The sequence below is a fragment of the Oncorhynchus mykiss genome, chromosome 4 (genome assembly GCF_013265735.2).
Source record: "Oncorhynchus mykiss isolate Arlee chromosome 4, USDA_OmykA_1.1, whole genome shotgun sequence".
Taxonomy (NCBI): Eukaryota; Metazoa; Chordata; class Actinopteri; order Salmoniformes; family Salmonidae; genus Oncorhynchus; species Oncorhynchus mykiss.
In genome coordinates, this window is record NC_048568.1 from 9104116 (window position 1) to 9118206 (window position 14091).

Genomic DNA, 14091 nt, shown 5'->3' on the forward strand with positions numbered 1-14091 from the left:
AACTGGGAATAGTGCCACTCTTTATGGACTGTGTGGTAGTGTTACACTGTGGTGAAACTGTTGTTGTTATTGTTGTTGCTGGGTTATAATGTACATAACAATAACATATTTACCCAAAATGTGTGTGCTTACAGTCAAGGCAACCAGGAAATGGATTCAAAAGGAAGAGAACACGTAAACATTTTTACAAACGCAAAAACACACGCAACCCCAGATAAAACTTTTAGCCTCGGTTTATTTTAAACCTTACACGTAGGGAAGGGATTACAAAATTACAGTGCTTAAACCACAACTGTTTAAGAATAGAGAGGAGGAGAGGTTCATAGTCATAGATCCGTCATAGGGGGTAATATTAAGCAGGTCATGCAAAAAGGTGTTGTCCGGGAGAAGGCCTCCATTATAATAGCACCCTTTGTGAAAAAATAAAATCCAGGTCAGTGCAAAAATAGTAATGGATATAAATGTATGCATAGAAAAGTTGTGAATATAGAGTATATGCTTTAACTGCGGAACTATAGACACACACTCACTGTTAAAGTACATACACTTGTATAGTGACCCCCCTGTTCTCCCCAGAGTCTCCGAGCCCAAAGCAGAAACTCAAACAGGTCTAGCCATAAACAGTCCCAAATCAAATATGACAGTTTTAAATGGTTCTAATGCAGAGGTGTCTTTCCAAATAAAAGCCATACACCGGAATCCCTTTCAGGGAGCTGTCACTCAAAACCGCCTTGGCGAGAGACACAAAAGTTGCCTCCCAAATGGCACCCTACTCCCTATTTAATGCACTACTTTCGACAAGTCTAATCAAAATAAGTGCACTATGGAGGGCATGGGTAGGTAAATATATTCAGCCGCGGGCTGATTTTCGTCAGAGGGGGGCCGGAACATAATTTGAATAATTTGTAAACTGCAAATTGACCACAGCTAAACCCCAAAAAGAGATTGCATTTGAAAAGAACAATAATTTAATATATTGATTACATTGCGATATGATTTTTCTATTTGTGGGAATACATGTCCTAAAGTAAACCCACCCTGGTCATTTTACAGTCTTTTTTAACAAGAAACTAAAATCCCCCAAATCGCTGATATTGGGTGCCATTTGGAACGAGGCATAAAAGCTCGCCATCCACAGTGAGAGAGCATCATTGGAAAGACAGTAGAGAGTTATGAGCGTCTCTCATGAACCGACCGGGGACACTCAACACACATGCTTTGTTTTCCAACCATAGAAGAAGAATGTACAACAGTAACATGTATCAATCAAATACCACACTGTAATTACAAATCAAAAGCAAATAGGGAACAGGTTTAGAACCAGTGGAAGAGAAATGGGGGTTTATATTTTTTACTTAATTGGTTCAGATGTGTACTTCTTTTGCAGATGGTTATCATTTCATATACTGTAAATGTACAAGCTACAAACGTATGGTAAACTTTTGAAGACCAGTCATATCCACGTACAGTGTTTGTATAGCACCAATATACACCAATGTACTGTAAATGATAATAGCAACTGAAGACAGGAAGAATAGGTGAGAATTCAAAAAATAGAATTTATTACCCCAATACTTAGATAATTTGTGGATAGATGAATGCTTTGTACTCTCTTTAGCTGTGCAATCTCCTAAAGAACACCTCAATTTGCTTAATTTGTCTTGTAGTCTCCCTAAACTCTCAAATGTTTTCTTGAGTGGACTATCCGATGAATAATCATGAGGTTTTGGGTGCAGCAGTAGCAACAGTATGTATATAACCTATATGCAAAGTAACTTCAGTTCAAACCCCAAGGACACTGCCACACAAATATTATGACTGCGCGTGCTAAGCATATTTAAGTATAATTTTCCTAATTTATTCAGACACTTGTATATGACTCCATGTTTTGTCTTTGTTTCTGGGTCGTATTCATCAAGCACTAAATCAGGGGTGTCCCCAAAAAATTGCCCCGGGCGGTCTTTAACGAGATCCGGAGTGCCGCACTGAAAATGTGTTTTATTTCCACGGCGTAAAAATGTGCATCTAAATTTGCATCTATCCAAAACTTGAATCTATCCATCATTTTTAGAATTTTCGATACTGTCTAGCTTTAATTTACGTGAATATTAGCGAGCTGGATACAGTCAAGAAACTATATAAATGTAGGTCCATTCTAATTTCCAGTTTTGATTTGGTTTTAGGCATTTTAAAGTATATTGAGTTATCCCGCCCAATTTTGGGCCCCCTTGCGGGCCGGACCCCCTTATCCAATGAAAACTCAAATTTCCATTTTCTGTTGTGAAATTTTTTAAGCATTGCATGCCCTATTGAATTACGACCCTATTTTGTCTTTCGTTGTATAGTCTACCATTGTTTGAGTTGTCGCGCTAACCCTAATGCTAACGCTAGTTAGGGCCAAAACTGAGCATCAACATAATTAGCAGCTAAGTGGCTGCACATCACCTTGTTTGAAACAGCATGCATTATGCAAGGAAACATTTCAGTGACTCGTCTTTGATGAGATTCAAAAGCTCAGCGCGGAGTCACACACACAGCCATCATAACATACTTTTTTGCTTCAGCACAGCCTGTGTGGAAGAGGCCTAGACTATAAGTTGGTCAGGATCTCAATTCTCCTTTCAAATATCAGATTCAGCACCAGATCATAGTCATTTTAAAATACACATTATCTAAATAGCCCAAAGTGCCTTAAAAACCAAAGCAGCACAGAGTCCATTAGTGAAATTTGGTTTTAAAACAAATTCTGTGACAGGCTCTTTGGAGTGAAACTGTGTGCAAACTGCCTTAATATCATTTTGAATGTATCACAGAGTTGACTGCTGCTGCTGAAGGTTTGGTTTGCATCCGCAGGCCGTGTAGTCGACCCCAGCCTGCTCGGCTGCTTCTGTCTGCATGTGATGATGGCCTGTACTATACAGTGCCGCAAAAAGATCCAGTGGAGAAAAGATAGGTGTTAGTTAAGGCATAGATAGAGGCACAAGTACTGAGCTTGGTGTTACACGAAGTGGCAGAACAAGAGCTCCCCGTTAGCTTAGCTTAGAGGCAGGACTGGGAGGTTTCAAAATATTAGAAAGGGGTTACAGTACCTTCCTTCTACGACAGGTCTGACTTTTAACAATGACCCTTCATACAATGTCTCGTTTGATGCCAGAGGCCCAATTCAAGGTCATCTCAGAACTGTGTTACTTTGTAATGTAGTAAATCATACTCTATAAGGGCAACTATACCCAAATATATCTGGAGAGGTTAGACACTACATTAAAAGAGGGACAGGTTAGAAGTGAGGGTACATTATTTAAAAGGAAACACAGAATAGTCCTCAAATCTACTTTACAACTGAAGTAATACTTAAAACAGGATTACCACCATTTTGTTTGAGGAGCAATATATCTGCTTTCAGTAAACTTGTGGTACAAAGCTCTTTATGGCAGTAAATGTATTACTAAAAACAAATGGTATGGTTGATGGTGATGGGCAATGGAAAAACACAGTTGGAAAACAAAAAACACAGACAATCTAATGTGTGCCAAACGTAACAGCTCAATTGTATGTGCCAAAAAATACGGAATTGAGAACAACAACAATAAAAAATAAAAAAAGGTACTTCATGTCAAATCAGCGGCGAGCTGGAAATGTTTAATCGTCATTGAATACCCATATATACACATAATATCAAGCTCTCAGGCGCAGTCCACTCAGAAATTATTGCACAGTAAGCCACTTTGGGCTTGTCATGGTCACTCCCATAAACTCCTGTATAAAAATAGAACAAGAACATCAACACACCAAACAAGTCTTCATCTTTTCTGACAGGCACCGCCTCGGCCAGCTCGTTCCCAGCCTGCCTGCAACATTAACCATGAGCCACAGCACAGTGTGAGCCTGAAGAGTTCAGTTTCTATAACTACTAAATTGCTCAGTCCCCACAGAACATGGTGTTTTTTTCTCTCAAAATAGTTCATCTATTTTCCTTTCCTTCCATGTTTTTGCTCCTCCGTTGTCATGCACAGACAGCTTCCCACTGACCGTTTTCTCTCCCCAACACTGCTGTTCCTCCGGGAAGCCGGCCAGTTCAGAACAGCTGGGATTTTTGGCGTATCTCATCTCAAGAACTTTGGCACTCCTGTGACAGTCCCAAAAGAGCATGATTAGGAGATTCTGAAATAAAGATATCTCTCTCAGAATCAGCCTTTAAGAGTAGCCTGTTGGATGTCCTCCTAAAGCAGGAATGGCAGGTGTCCTCCTTAAACCATGGTCTCCACCCCAATGAGCTTTGGCGTGAGGATGCGCGGCGTGACACCGTTGTTCAAGTCCTCCTCGAACTCAAGCAGCTGGCCCATGAAGTTAAGGTTGGGTGAAATGATGGGCCGCCGAGTCTTGACGAACTTGTAGGCGTCTGTCATGGTCATCCAGGTGTGCTTCATCAGGTAGGCGATGACAATGGTGGCCGAGCGAGACACACCCGCCTGGCAGTGGATCAAGAGGCCCATCCCTGCTTGCTGTGCTTCCTCTGAAGAAAGGAAAGAGAGGAGCATTTTAGAAGAGTTTTAGGAGCGTTTTAGTGCTAAGGCATATGAAACATTGTACAAAATAGACTTCAACAGAAACAGATAATCATTTTAGTCTCTTTAGAATAGAACTCATCATAGCAACATAAAACATGCAGTAGTACAAAATAGACTTCGACAACATCACATTCATGTTTTAGTTATGTAACTAATGTGTCATATTTTACCCTGCAGTCCGCTCACTCAAAACCTACACTGTGCATACGTTATACTAACTGTAGAGCTAACAAATCCATCATTTCAAAAGTCCAACAACCTACACAGCCTCTGATCGATAAAAGCAAGCCATTTGAATATGTATCAACCAAGCTAAATCACTGACTAACTCCAATCATAATGTGGCCTGAAAATAAATAATACAACTGAATCGATTCAATGAGATCCCACCACTGCCACCAACTGCAACCCCTGCCGTGCTCTGCCCTATTCACTGAATCTACAATGCGTTATGCTCTTTCCACGACATAGACTGACCAGGTGAATCCAGGTGAAAGCTATGATCCCTTATTGATGTCACTTGTTAAATCCACTTCAATCCGTGTAGATGAAGGGGAGGAGGTTAAAGGTTAAAGAAGGATTTTTAAGCCTTGAGAAAACTGAGACATGGATTGTGAGGGTGAATGGGCAAGACAAAATATTGAAGCGCCTTTGAACGGGGTATGGTAGTAGGTGCCAGGTTTGAGTGTGTCAAGAACTGCAACCTTGCTGGGTTTTTCACGCTCAACAGTTTCCCGTGTGAATCAACAATTGTCCACCACCCAAAGGACATCCATCCAACTTGACACAACTGTGGGAAGCATTGGAGTGAACATGGGCTAGCCTTCCTCTGGAACGCTTTTGACGCCTTGAAGAGTCCATGCCCCAAAGAATTGAGGCTGTTCTGAGGGCAAAAGGCGGTACAACTAAATATTAGGAAGGTGTTCCTAAATGAGTTGTACACTCAGTGTACACTTCTACTGTGCACCCACCCAAATAAGAAATACTACAGTTTACTATAGAATACTACAGTAAACTATAGCATACTTTAGAATACTATACATTAGTATCCCTCAATTATGTGTAGTACTTAGTATATAATTTTGTAGTATAGTATACTACAGTATTATCCACACAAAAAAACACTGTAGTAAATACAACAGAAATGTCTGCAAAAACGTAATATATGTTTTACTATAGTAAATGCTACAGTATTGAATTTGCATATACCTTGCCCATTCCCCTCCCCCATATCCCAATTTGTGCTACCTGTAAGTGAAAAACCTACATGCCAAATATAGACCATATACTGTGTTCCCTACAGGTCATAGAAAAGAGCAGGAGCACTAAACTCTCTGTTCAGAACCCAGTCCTGCCTTCCTGCCTGCCTGCCTGCCTGCCTGTCTGTCTGTCTGTCTGTCTTTAGTAAATATGACAGTAATGTCCCCAAAAACACTACAGTAAATCCTAAAGTATAAAGACATTACAGTATACTTCAGTCCGCAAAAACAGGACAGTAATGACTATAGTATATACTAAAAAAAAATACTACAGTATTTATACTATAGCAAACTATAAATACTACAGTATACTACAGTAAAGTCAGCAAAAACAGTACAGTGAATACTATAGTATTCCTACCATTGTACACAATATAGTACTTTTTCATGTGGGCCAAGCCGCCATGCACTGACTAAACTTCGAAAAATTTCATACCGATGAATTCAAATGCCTCCTCAAAGTACTGGCGCAGGTTCTGCTTGTTGCTGTCAGTTGCGGGCAACCGCTTGTAGCTGAAGAGACCCGTATCGTAATGGTAGAGCGGCAGGTGGGTGGTAACGTTAAGCACAAAGCTGATGTTGTAGCGCTGCAGCCTGTGGGCGTCCTGCGCGTCGTGCTCATTGCCCAAGTAGAGGAAGGGCAGAATTGGCGTCAGGTCGGCATTCTCGATGTCCGGCGTGGAGGGCAGGGACATGGAGTGAGGTAGCACCCCTGTGTGGCCGGAGGCCCCACTGACGCCCATGCTGGCGTCCAGGCTCTCGTGGAGGTGGAGGGAGTGGTCACACAGGCTCTGGTGGTTCTGTCTAAAGGAGCTGAGGCCCCCTGGGTAAACAACAGACAACAACAGGATGAGTTAGCGAAACATAAATACACTTAAATGTGACAATAAACTTAACGCCTGCAGGTATAATCCTTTATGTCAATGGCAGGTTACTACTGTCTGACAGGAACACATCTGCTACGTGTCTATTGGAGGGAATTATTACTGTATTAAACTATCAAAAACAATCCATGTCCATATTGTTAGCAGTTGATGTTATTCTTCAATAAGAGAAAAATAGGTTTATTTGAGAAGGACAAATCATAGATGTTATGCTGGGAGGTAGATGTTCAGTCTCCTCAGCTTTTCTCCACAGAACAAAGGAACGGGACGCCATTTATAACCCCCCACCCTAGCCTGGGGTTGACCAATCAGAAGTCCTTGCAGTACAACTGGGCCAATGGCCGAATAACAACTATCCTGCTCCCGACTCAATGCACAGAACGTAGCACACGTAGCTCTGAGTTCAGGAGTGACATTCCACAGATTCTAAACAGCTGTTGAACTGAAAACCAACTCCCATTTACATTGACAATTCCCTATTGACCATTAGTATATTTCGTTTTTAGTACTCTTATCATCTCATCCTATGTGTTGTGTATTTATCTTCAAAATATTCTTAGAGTCCAATTGATGTATCTACCTATTATTCGGTTGTTCTTCCTTCTTTCTGGCCCATCGCTCCTCGTTCTACTTTGAAAAGTGGAGTTTTTCATATCAATCTGATAGGGAGGCAAAATAGGTGACCAAATTATCATAACGTACACTTCTATAGCCTGAAGTCGAACACTGGGACACTCCAATCCCCCAACTAACCCAACCATTCAAACCATATAATGTGTTTGAATTGGATATCACAACAGTTTGAAGGGAAGGCTTTGCACTTCATTTGTTTCTGTCTCTCAATCACCTACGGTCCTGGAGGTAACGTCCTATTTCCTTGATCATTTAGAGAGTGAGAGAAACATAAAACATGGCCCCAAGGCAATCCACACAGCATTCCCTTTTTTACCTCTGAAAAATAGCTGTCATCACTCTCCTCAGAGCCAAAGATGATGGCCAAATAAGGATAATAAATGTTGAACATTTGTCTTTCTGGACATCTGCACTCCTTCAAATAACACTGTGTAACGTTGACACAATGTTGACACAACGTTAACATAACGTTAACACACATAGGGCATGACGCCACCGGCATGGGGGCCTGACACAGAGTATCAGTGTCAGTTAACAAAATCTAACATCATGCTAAGTGAGTTCATGGTATGGCCTCACCGGCTTCGCCATAGAAATGGGGCAGGTAAGGATCTCCTATCAACTTTCAACTAGGGAGGATGTTGTCTATCATAAGAGGGTCATAAAATGAGTCTAACTGATAGGGCCACACTAAACAAACATATTAAACTGCTATGTTTCTAAAGTAACGCTTTTTCATCACTCTCTCACGCAAGTATTCCAAGCAGTAGCAGTCAGACGTCTTTGTCCTCGTCTTGTCGTGTCCTGTGTATATATCTTAATAATTTTTTTTCTTCACATATTTATTTTACATTTTTTTTATTAACCTCAACTTCAACATACTCTCCTGCAATCCACCTCACCCAATGTGGTACGGATATGCTATTTTCTTTACTTTTGAACCGGAACCCCCAACAGAAGCCCCAACTAGTTACTAGCTAGTAGTCAGCTAGCCACTGCTAGCGGTCATCAGCTAACCTATAGCCCGGACAACTCTTGCCAGTATGCACAGCGCGACTCAGACCACAGCAAATCTGACTTATTTTTCTCCATATCTACGGATTCCTACTGCAAGCTCTGAACCTTTTCACCTGGATCATCGCACCTAGCTAGCTGCTATCCGAGTGGCCACTCCTGGCTAACGTCTGTCCCAAAGCAAGAACCAATTAGCCTGGAGCTAGCCTTTTCTAGGCCCATCTCCCGGCTAGCCAAAGAGGTCCATCAGCCACTCCTTGGGCTACAATACCTATTTTGCCAATTGGCCTGGACCCCTGTTACTGCCGACACGGAGCCACGCCCATCCATCATGACTGGACTACCGATGTAAACTGCCCGAGGTGTTTTTTCCACTGGCTCCTACGTCGCGACGTCCTCAGAATGCCCGTTCTGCTAGCCTGCTAGCCACGGCCCCCTAGCTGTCTAGAGCATATCGGACTGTTAGCTGAAGAGGCCCATAGGACAAATTCTTTGGCCACTATACCTATTTTGCCAATTGGCATGGACCCTTTTACCACACGGAGCTCAGCTGATCCATCACAACTGGTCTGCCGACGTAACAGCACGAGGGGGCTACAACAGACTTCTTCCATTGCGACGTCCCTCTAAGGCCCTACTGCTAACTAGCTGCTAGCCCCGGCCCGCTAGCTGTCTGAACCGCCGTGTCTTCAGCCCGCTGAGCTACTCACTGGACCCCTATGATCACTTGGCTACGCGTGCCTCTCCCTAATGTCAATATGCCTTGTCCATCGCTGCTTTGGTTAGTGATTATTGCCTTGTTTCACCGTAGAGCCTCTAGCCCTGCTCAATATGCCTTAGCTAACCCTTTAGTTTAGAGGTCGACCGATTATGATTTTTCAACACCGATACCGATACAGATTATTGGAGGACCAAAAAAGCCGATACCGATTAATCGGACGATTAAATTATTATTTTTTTGTAATAATGACAATTACAACAATACTGAAGGAACACTTATTTTAACTTAATATAAAACATCAATAAGTTCAATTTAGCCTCAAATAAATAATGAAACATGTTCAATTTGGTTTAAATAATGCAAAAACAAAGTGTTGGAGAAGAAAGTAAAAGTCCAATATGTGCTATGTAAGAAAGCTAACGTTTAAGTTTCTTGCTCAGAACATGAGAACATATGAAAGCTGGTGGTTCCCTTTAACATGAGTCTTCAATATTCCCAGGTAAGAAGTTTTAGGTTGTAGTCCCTCTATACCATTTGTATTTCATTAACCTTTGACTTTTGGATGTTCTTATAGGCACTTTAGTATTGTCAGTGTAACAGTATAGCTTCCGTCCCTCTCCTCGCTCCTCCCTGGGCTCGAACCAGGAACACAATGACAACAGCCACCCTCGAAGCAGCGTTACCCATGCAGAGCAAGGGAAACAACGACAGGCTCAGAGCGAGTGACGTTTGAAACGCTATTAGCGCGCACCCCGCTAATTAGCTAGCCATTTCACATCGACTACACAAGCCTAATCTCGGGAGTTGATAGGCTTGAAGTCATAAACAGCGCAATGCTTGACGCACAACAAAGAGCTGCTGGCAAAACGCACAAAAGTGCTGTTTGAATTCATGTTTACAAGCCTGACACCGCTCAGTCAGATACTTAGAAACGTGTATGCTTGTATGCTCAGTCAGATTATATGCAACGCAGGATACGCTAGATAAAATCTAGTAATATCATCAACCATGTGTAGTTAACTAGTGATTATGATTGATTGATTGTTTTTTATAAGATAAGTTTAATGCTAGCTAGCAGCTTACCTTGGCTTACTGCATTCGCGTAACAGGCAGTCTCCTTGTGGAGTGCAACGAGGGAGAGGCAGTTAACTGTAAGATTAGATCCGCGAGCTGACATGGTGAAAATCTGTTTTTCTGCCTCTGAACGAGGCAGTTAACCCACAGTTCCAAGGCCATCATTAAAAATAAGAATGTGTTCTTAACTGACTTGCCTAGTTAAAAAAAAGATTCACTTGAAATCGGCCCTAATTAATCGGCCATTCCGATTAATTGGTTGACCTCTACTTTAGTTCCACCACCCACACATGCGGTGACCTCACCTGGTTTAAATTGTTTCTAGAGACAATATCTCTCTCATCGTCACTCAATGCATAGGTTTACCTCCACTGTATTCACATCCTACCATACCTGTCTGTACATTATGTCTTGAATCTATTCTACCATTCCCAGAAACCTGCTCCTTTTACTCTCTGTTCCGAACGTACTAGACGACCAGTTCTTATAGCCTTTAGCCACACCCTTATCCTACTCCTCCTCTGTTCCTCTGGTGATGTAGAGGTTAATCCAGGCCCTGCAGTGCCTAGCTCCACTCCCATTCCAAAAGGCGTTCTCATTTGTTGACTTCTGTAACCGTAACAGCCTTCATGCATGTCAACATTAGAAGACTCCTCTCTAAGTTTTGTTTTATTCACTGCTTTAGCACACTCTGCCAACCCGTATGTCCTAGCCTTGTCTGAATCCTGGCTTAGGAAGACCACCAAAAACCCTGAAATATCCATTCCTAACTATAACATTTTCCGACAAGATAGAACTGCCAAAGGGGGCGGAGGTGCAATCCACTGCAAAGATAGCCTGCAGAGTTCTGTCTTACTATCCAGGTCTGTATCCAAACAATTTGAGCGTCTATTTCTAGAAATGTACCTTTCCAGAAACAAGTCTCTCACCGTTGGCGCTTGCTAGAGACCACCCTCTGCTCACAGCTGTGCCCTCGACACCATATATGAATTGATTGCCCCCCCATCTATCTTCTCAGCTCGTGCTTCTAGGTGACCTAAACTGGGACATGCTTAACACCCCTGCCATCCTACAATCTAAGCTTGATGATCTCACACAAATTATCAATGAACCTACCACGTACAACCCCAAATCTGTAAACATGGGCACCCTCATAGATGTCATCCTAACTAACTCGTCCTCCAAATACACCTCTGCTGTTTTCAATCAAGATCTCAGCGATCACTGCCTCATTGCCTGCATCCGGAATGGGTCTGCAATCAAACGACCACCCCTCATCACTGTCAAACGCTCCCTGAAACACTTCTGTGAGCAGGCCTTTCTAACTGACCTGGACGGGGTATCCTGGAATGACATTGACCTCCTCCCGTCAGTAGAGGATGCCTGGTTAATCTTTAAAAGTGCCTTCCTCACCATCATAAATAAGGATGTTCCATTCAAAAAATGTAGAACTAGGAATAGATATAGTCCTTGGTTCACTCCAGACCTGTCTGCCCTTGACCAGCACAAAAACATCCTGTGGAGTTCTGCATTAGCATCGAATAGCCCCCATGATATGCAACTTTTCGGGGAAGTTAGGAACAAATATACAGAGGCAGTTAGGAAAGCTAAGGCTAGCTTTTTCAAACAGAAATTTGCATCCTGTAGTACGACCTCAAAAAAGTTCTGGGACACTGTCAAGTCCATGGAGAATAAAAGCACCTCCTCCCAGTTGCCCACTGCTCTGAGGCTAGGAAACACTGTTACCACTGATAAATCCACTACAATTGAGCATTTCAACAAGCATTTCTCTATGGCTGGCCATGCTTTCCACCTGGCTACCCCTACCTCGGTCAACTGCCTGGCACCCTCCACAGCAACCCGCCCAAACCCCCACCATTTCTCCTTCACCAAATCCAGATAGCTGATGTTCTGAAAGAGCTGCAAAATCTGGACACCTACAAATCAGCCAGGCTAGACAATCTGGACCCTCTCTTTCTAAAATGATCTGCAGAAATGATTGCAACCCCTATTACTAGCCTGTTCAACCTCTCTTTTGTATCGTCTGAGATTCCCAAAGATTGGAAAGCTTCCGCGGTCATCCCCCTCTTCAAAGGGGGTGACACTCTAGACCCAAACTGCTACAGACCTATATGTATCCTACCCTGTCTTTCTAAGGTCTTCGAAAATTTCATGCAGTGGGTGTAGCTGGTGAATGGAAGTCAGGCGCAGGAGAGCAGAGATGAGTGAATAAAGAAGCACTTTACTGAGGCAATTGTAAGAACAGAATGCAACCGCATCACAGAAACAAATGCCCAAAGAACAAGTGAGGCAGCACAAAGTACAACAAGCAAGTACAAAGTACCGGCTGCCACAAATCACGAGTACAAATAAAACCTGCCGCAACCCAGCCAGAAGTGTGCCCACCTAGACAATAAACAATACCCCACACAGACATGGAGAGAACAGAGGATGTGTGGAAAACAAGACAAAACAAATGGAAAATTAAAGGTGGAGCGGCAATGGCTAGAAGACCGGTATAACGTGGACCGCCGAACGCCGCCCGAGCAAGGAGAAGGACCAATTTCGGTGGAAGTCGTGACAGAAAGCCAAGTTAACAAACAGATTACTGACCATTTCGAATCCCACTGTACCTTCTCCGCTATGCAATCTGGTTTCAGAGCTGGTCATGGGTGCACCTCAGCCACGCTCAAGGTCCTAAACGATATCATAACGGCTATCGATAAGAGACATTACTGTGCAGCCGTATTCATCGACCTGGCCAAAGCTTTCGACTCTGTCAACACGTGGACAACTAGACTGTAAACTCTCCTTCCAGACTCACATTAAGCATCTCCAATCCAAAATGAAATCTAGAATCGGCTTCCTATATTGCAACAACATCCTTCACTCAAGCTGCCAAACATACCCTCGTAAAACTTACCATCCTACCGATCCTTGTCATCTATAAAATAGCCTCCAACACTCGACTCAACAAATTGGATGCAGTCTATCACAGTGCCATCCAGTTTGTCACCAAAGCCCCATACACTACCCACCACTGCGACCTGTACGCTCTCGTTGGCTGGCCCTCGCTTCATACTCGTCGCCGAACCCACTGGCTACAGGTTATCTACAAGTCTCTGCTAGGTAAAGTCCCGCCTTATCTCAGCTCACTGAGCAGTACCCACTTGTAGCACGCGCTCCAGCAGGTATATCTCACTGGTCACCCCCAAAGCCAATTCCACCTTTGGCTGCCTCTCCTTCCAGTTCTCTGCTGCCAATGACTGGAACGAACTGCAAAAATCACTGAAGCTGGAGACTCATATCTCCCTCAATAGCTTTAAGCACCAGCTGTCAGAGCAGCTCACAGATCACTGCACATGTACATAGCCCATCTGTAAACAGCCCATCTATCTACCTCATTCCCATTCTGTTATTTATTTTATTTAATTTGCTCCTTTGCACCCCAGTATCTCTACTTGCACACTCGTCTTATGCACATCTATCACTCCAGTGTTTAATTGCTATATTGTAATTATTTAGCCACTATGGCCTATTTATTGCCTTACCTCCCTTATCCTACCTCATTTGCACACACTGTATATAGACTTTTTCTATTGTATTATTGACTGTATGTTTGTTTATTCCATGTGTAACTCTGTGTTGTTGTTTGTGTCGCACTGCTTTGCTTTATCTTGGCCAGGTCGCAGTTGTAAATGAGAATGTGTCCTCAACTAGCCTACCTGGTTAAATAAAGGTGAAATAAAAAAATGAAATAGAAAAACACTCACTCTGCGTGTAAATAATGGAATGAGAGTCTCTTCACACGAGTCTTAAAGGCGTTGAACATTACTACAGTTGAATAAATCATAGTGACCACCACAACCTAGTTATGCCATTACTAGGGGTGTGTGTGTGTGTGTGTGTGTGTGTGTGTGTGTGTGTGTGTGTGTGTG

General features: G+C 42.8%; 1 protein-coding gene across 1 annotated transcript in view; it reads right to left on the reverse strand.

Moving 5' to 3' along the window:
• Positions 1-217: 217 nt before the first annotated feature.
• LOC110522036 (dual specificity protein phosphatase 10) overlaps positions 218-14091 on the reverse strand; it is a 29615-nt gene continuing 15741 nt past the window's right edge. Inside the window, exons 3-4 of the mRNA XM_021600101.2 lie at positions 6264-6650; positions 218-4513 (exon numbers count right to left, since the gene is read on the reverse strand). Of these exons, the coding sequence (XP_021455776.2) occupies positions 4248-4513; positions 6264-6650 (653 nt within the window). The 3' untranslated portion in view covers positions 218-4247. The remainder of the gene's footprint in view (positions 4514-6263; positions 6651-14091) is intronic.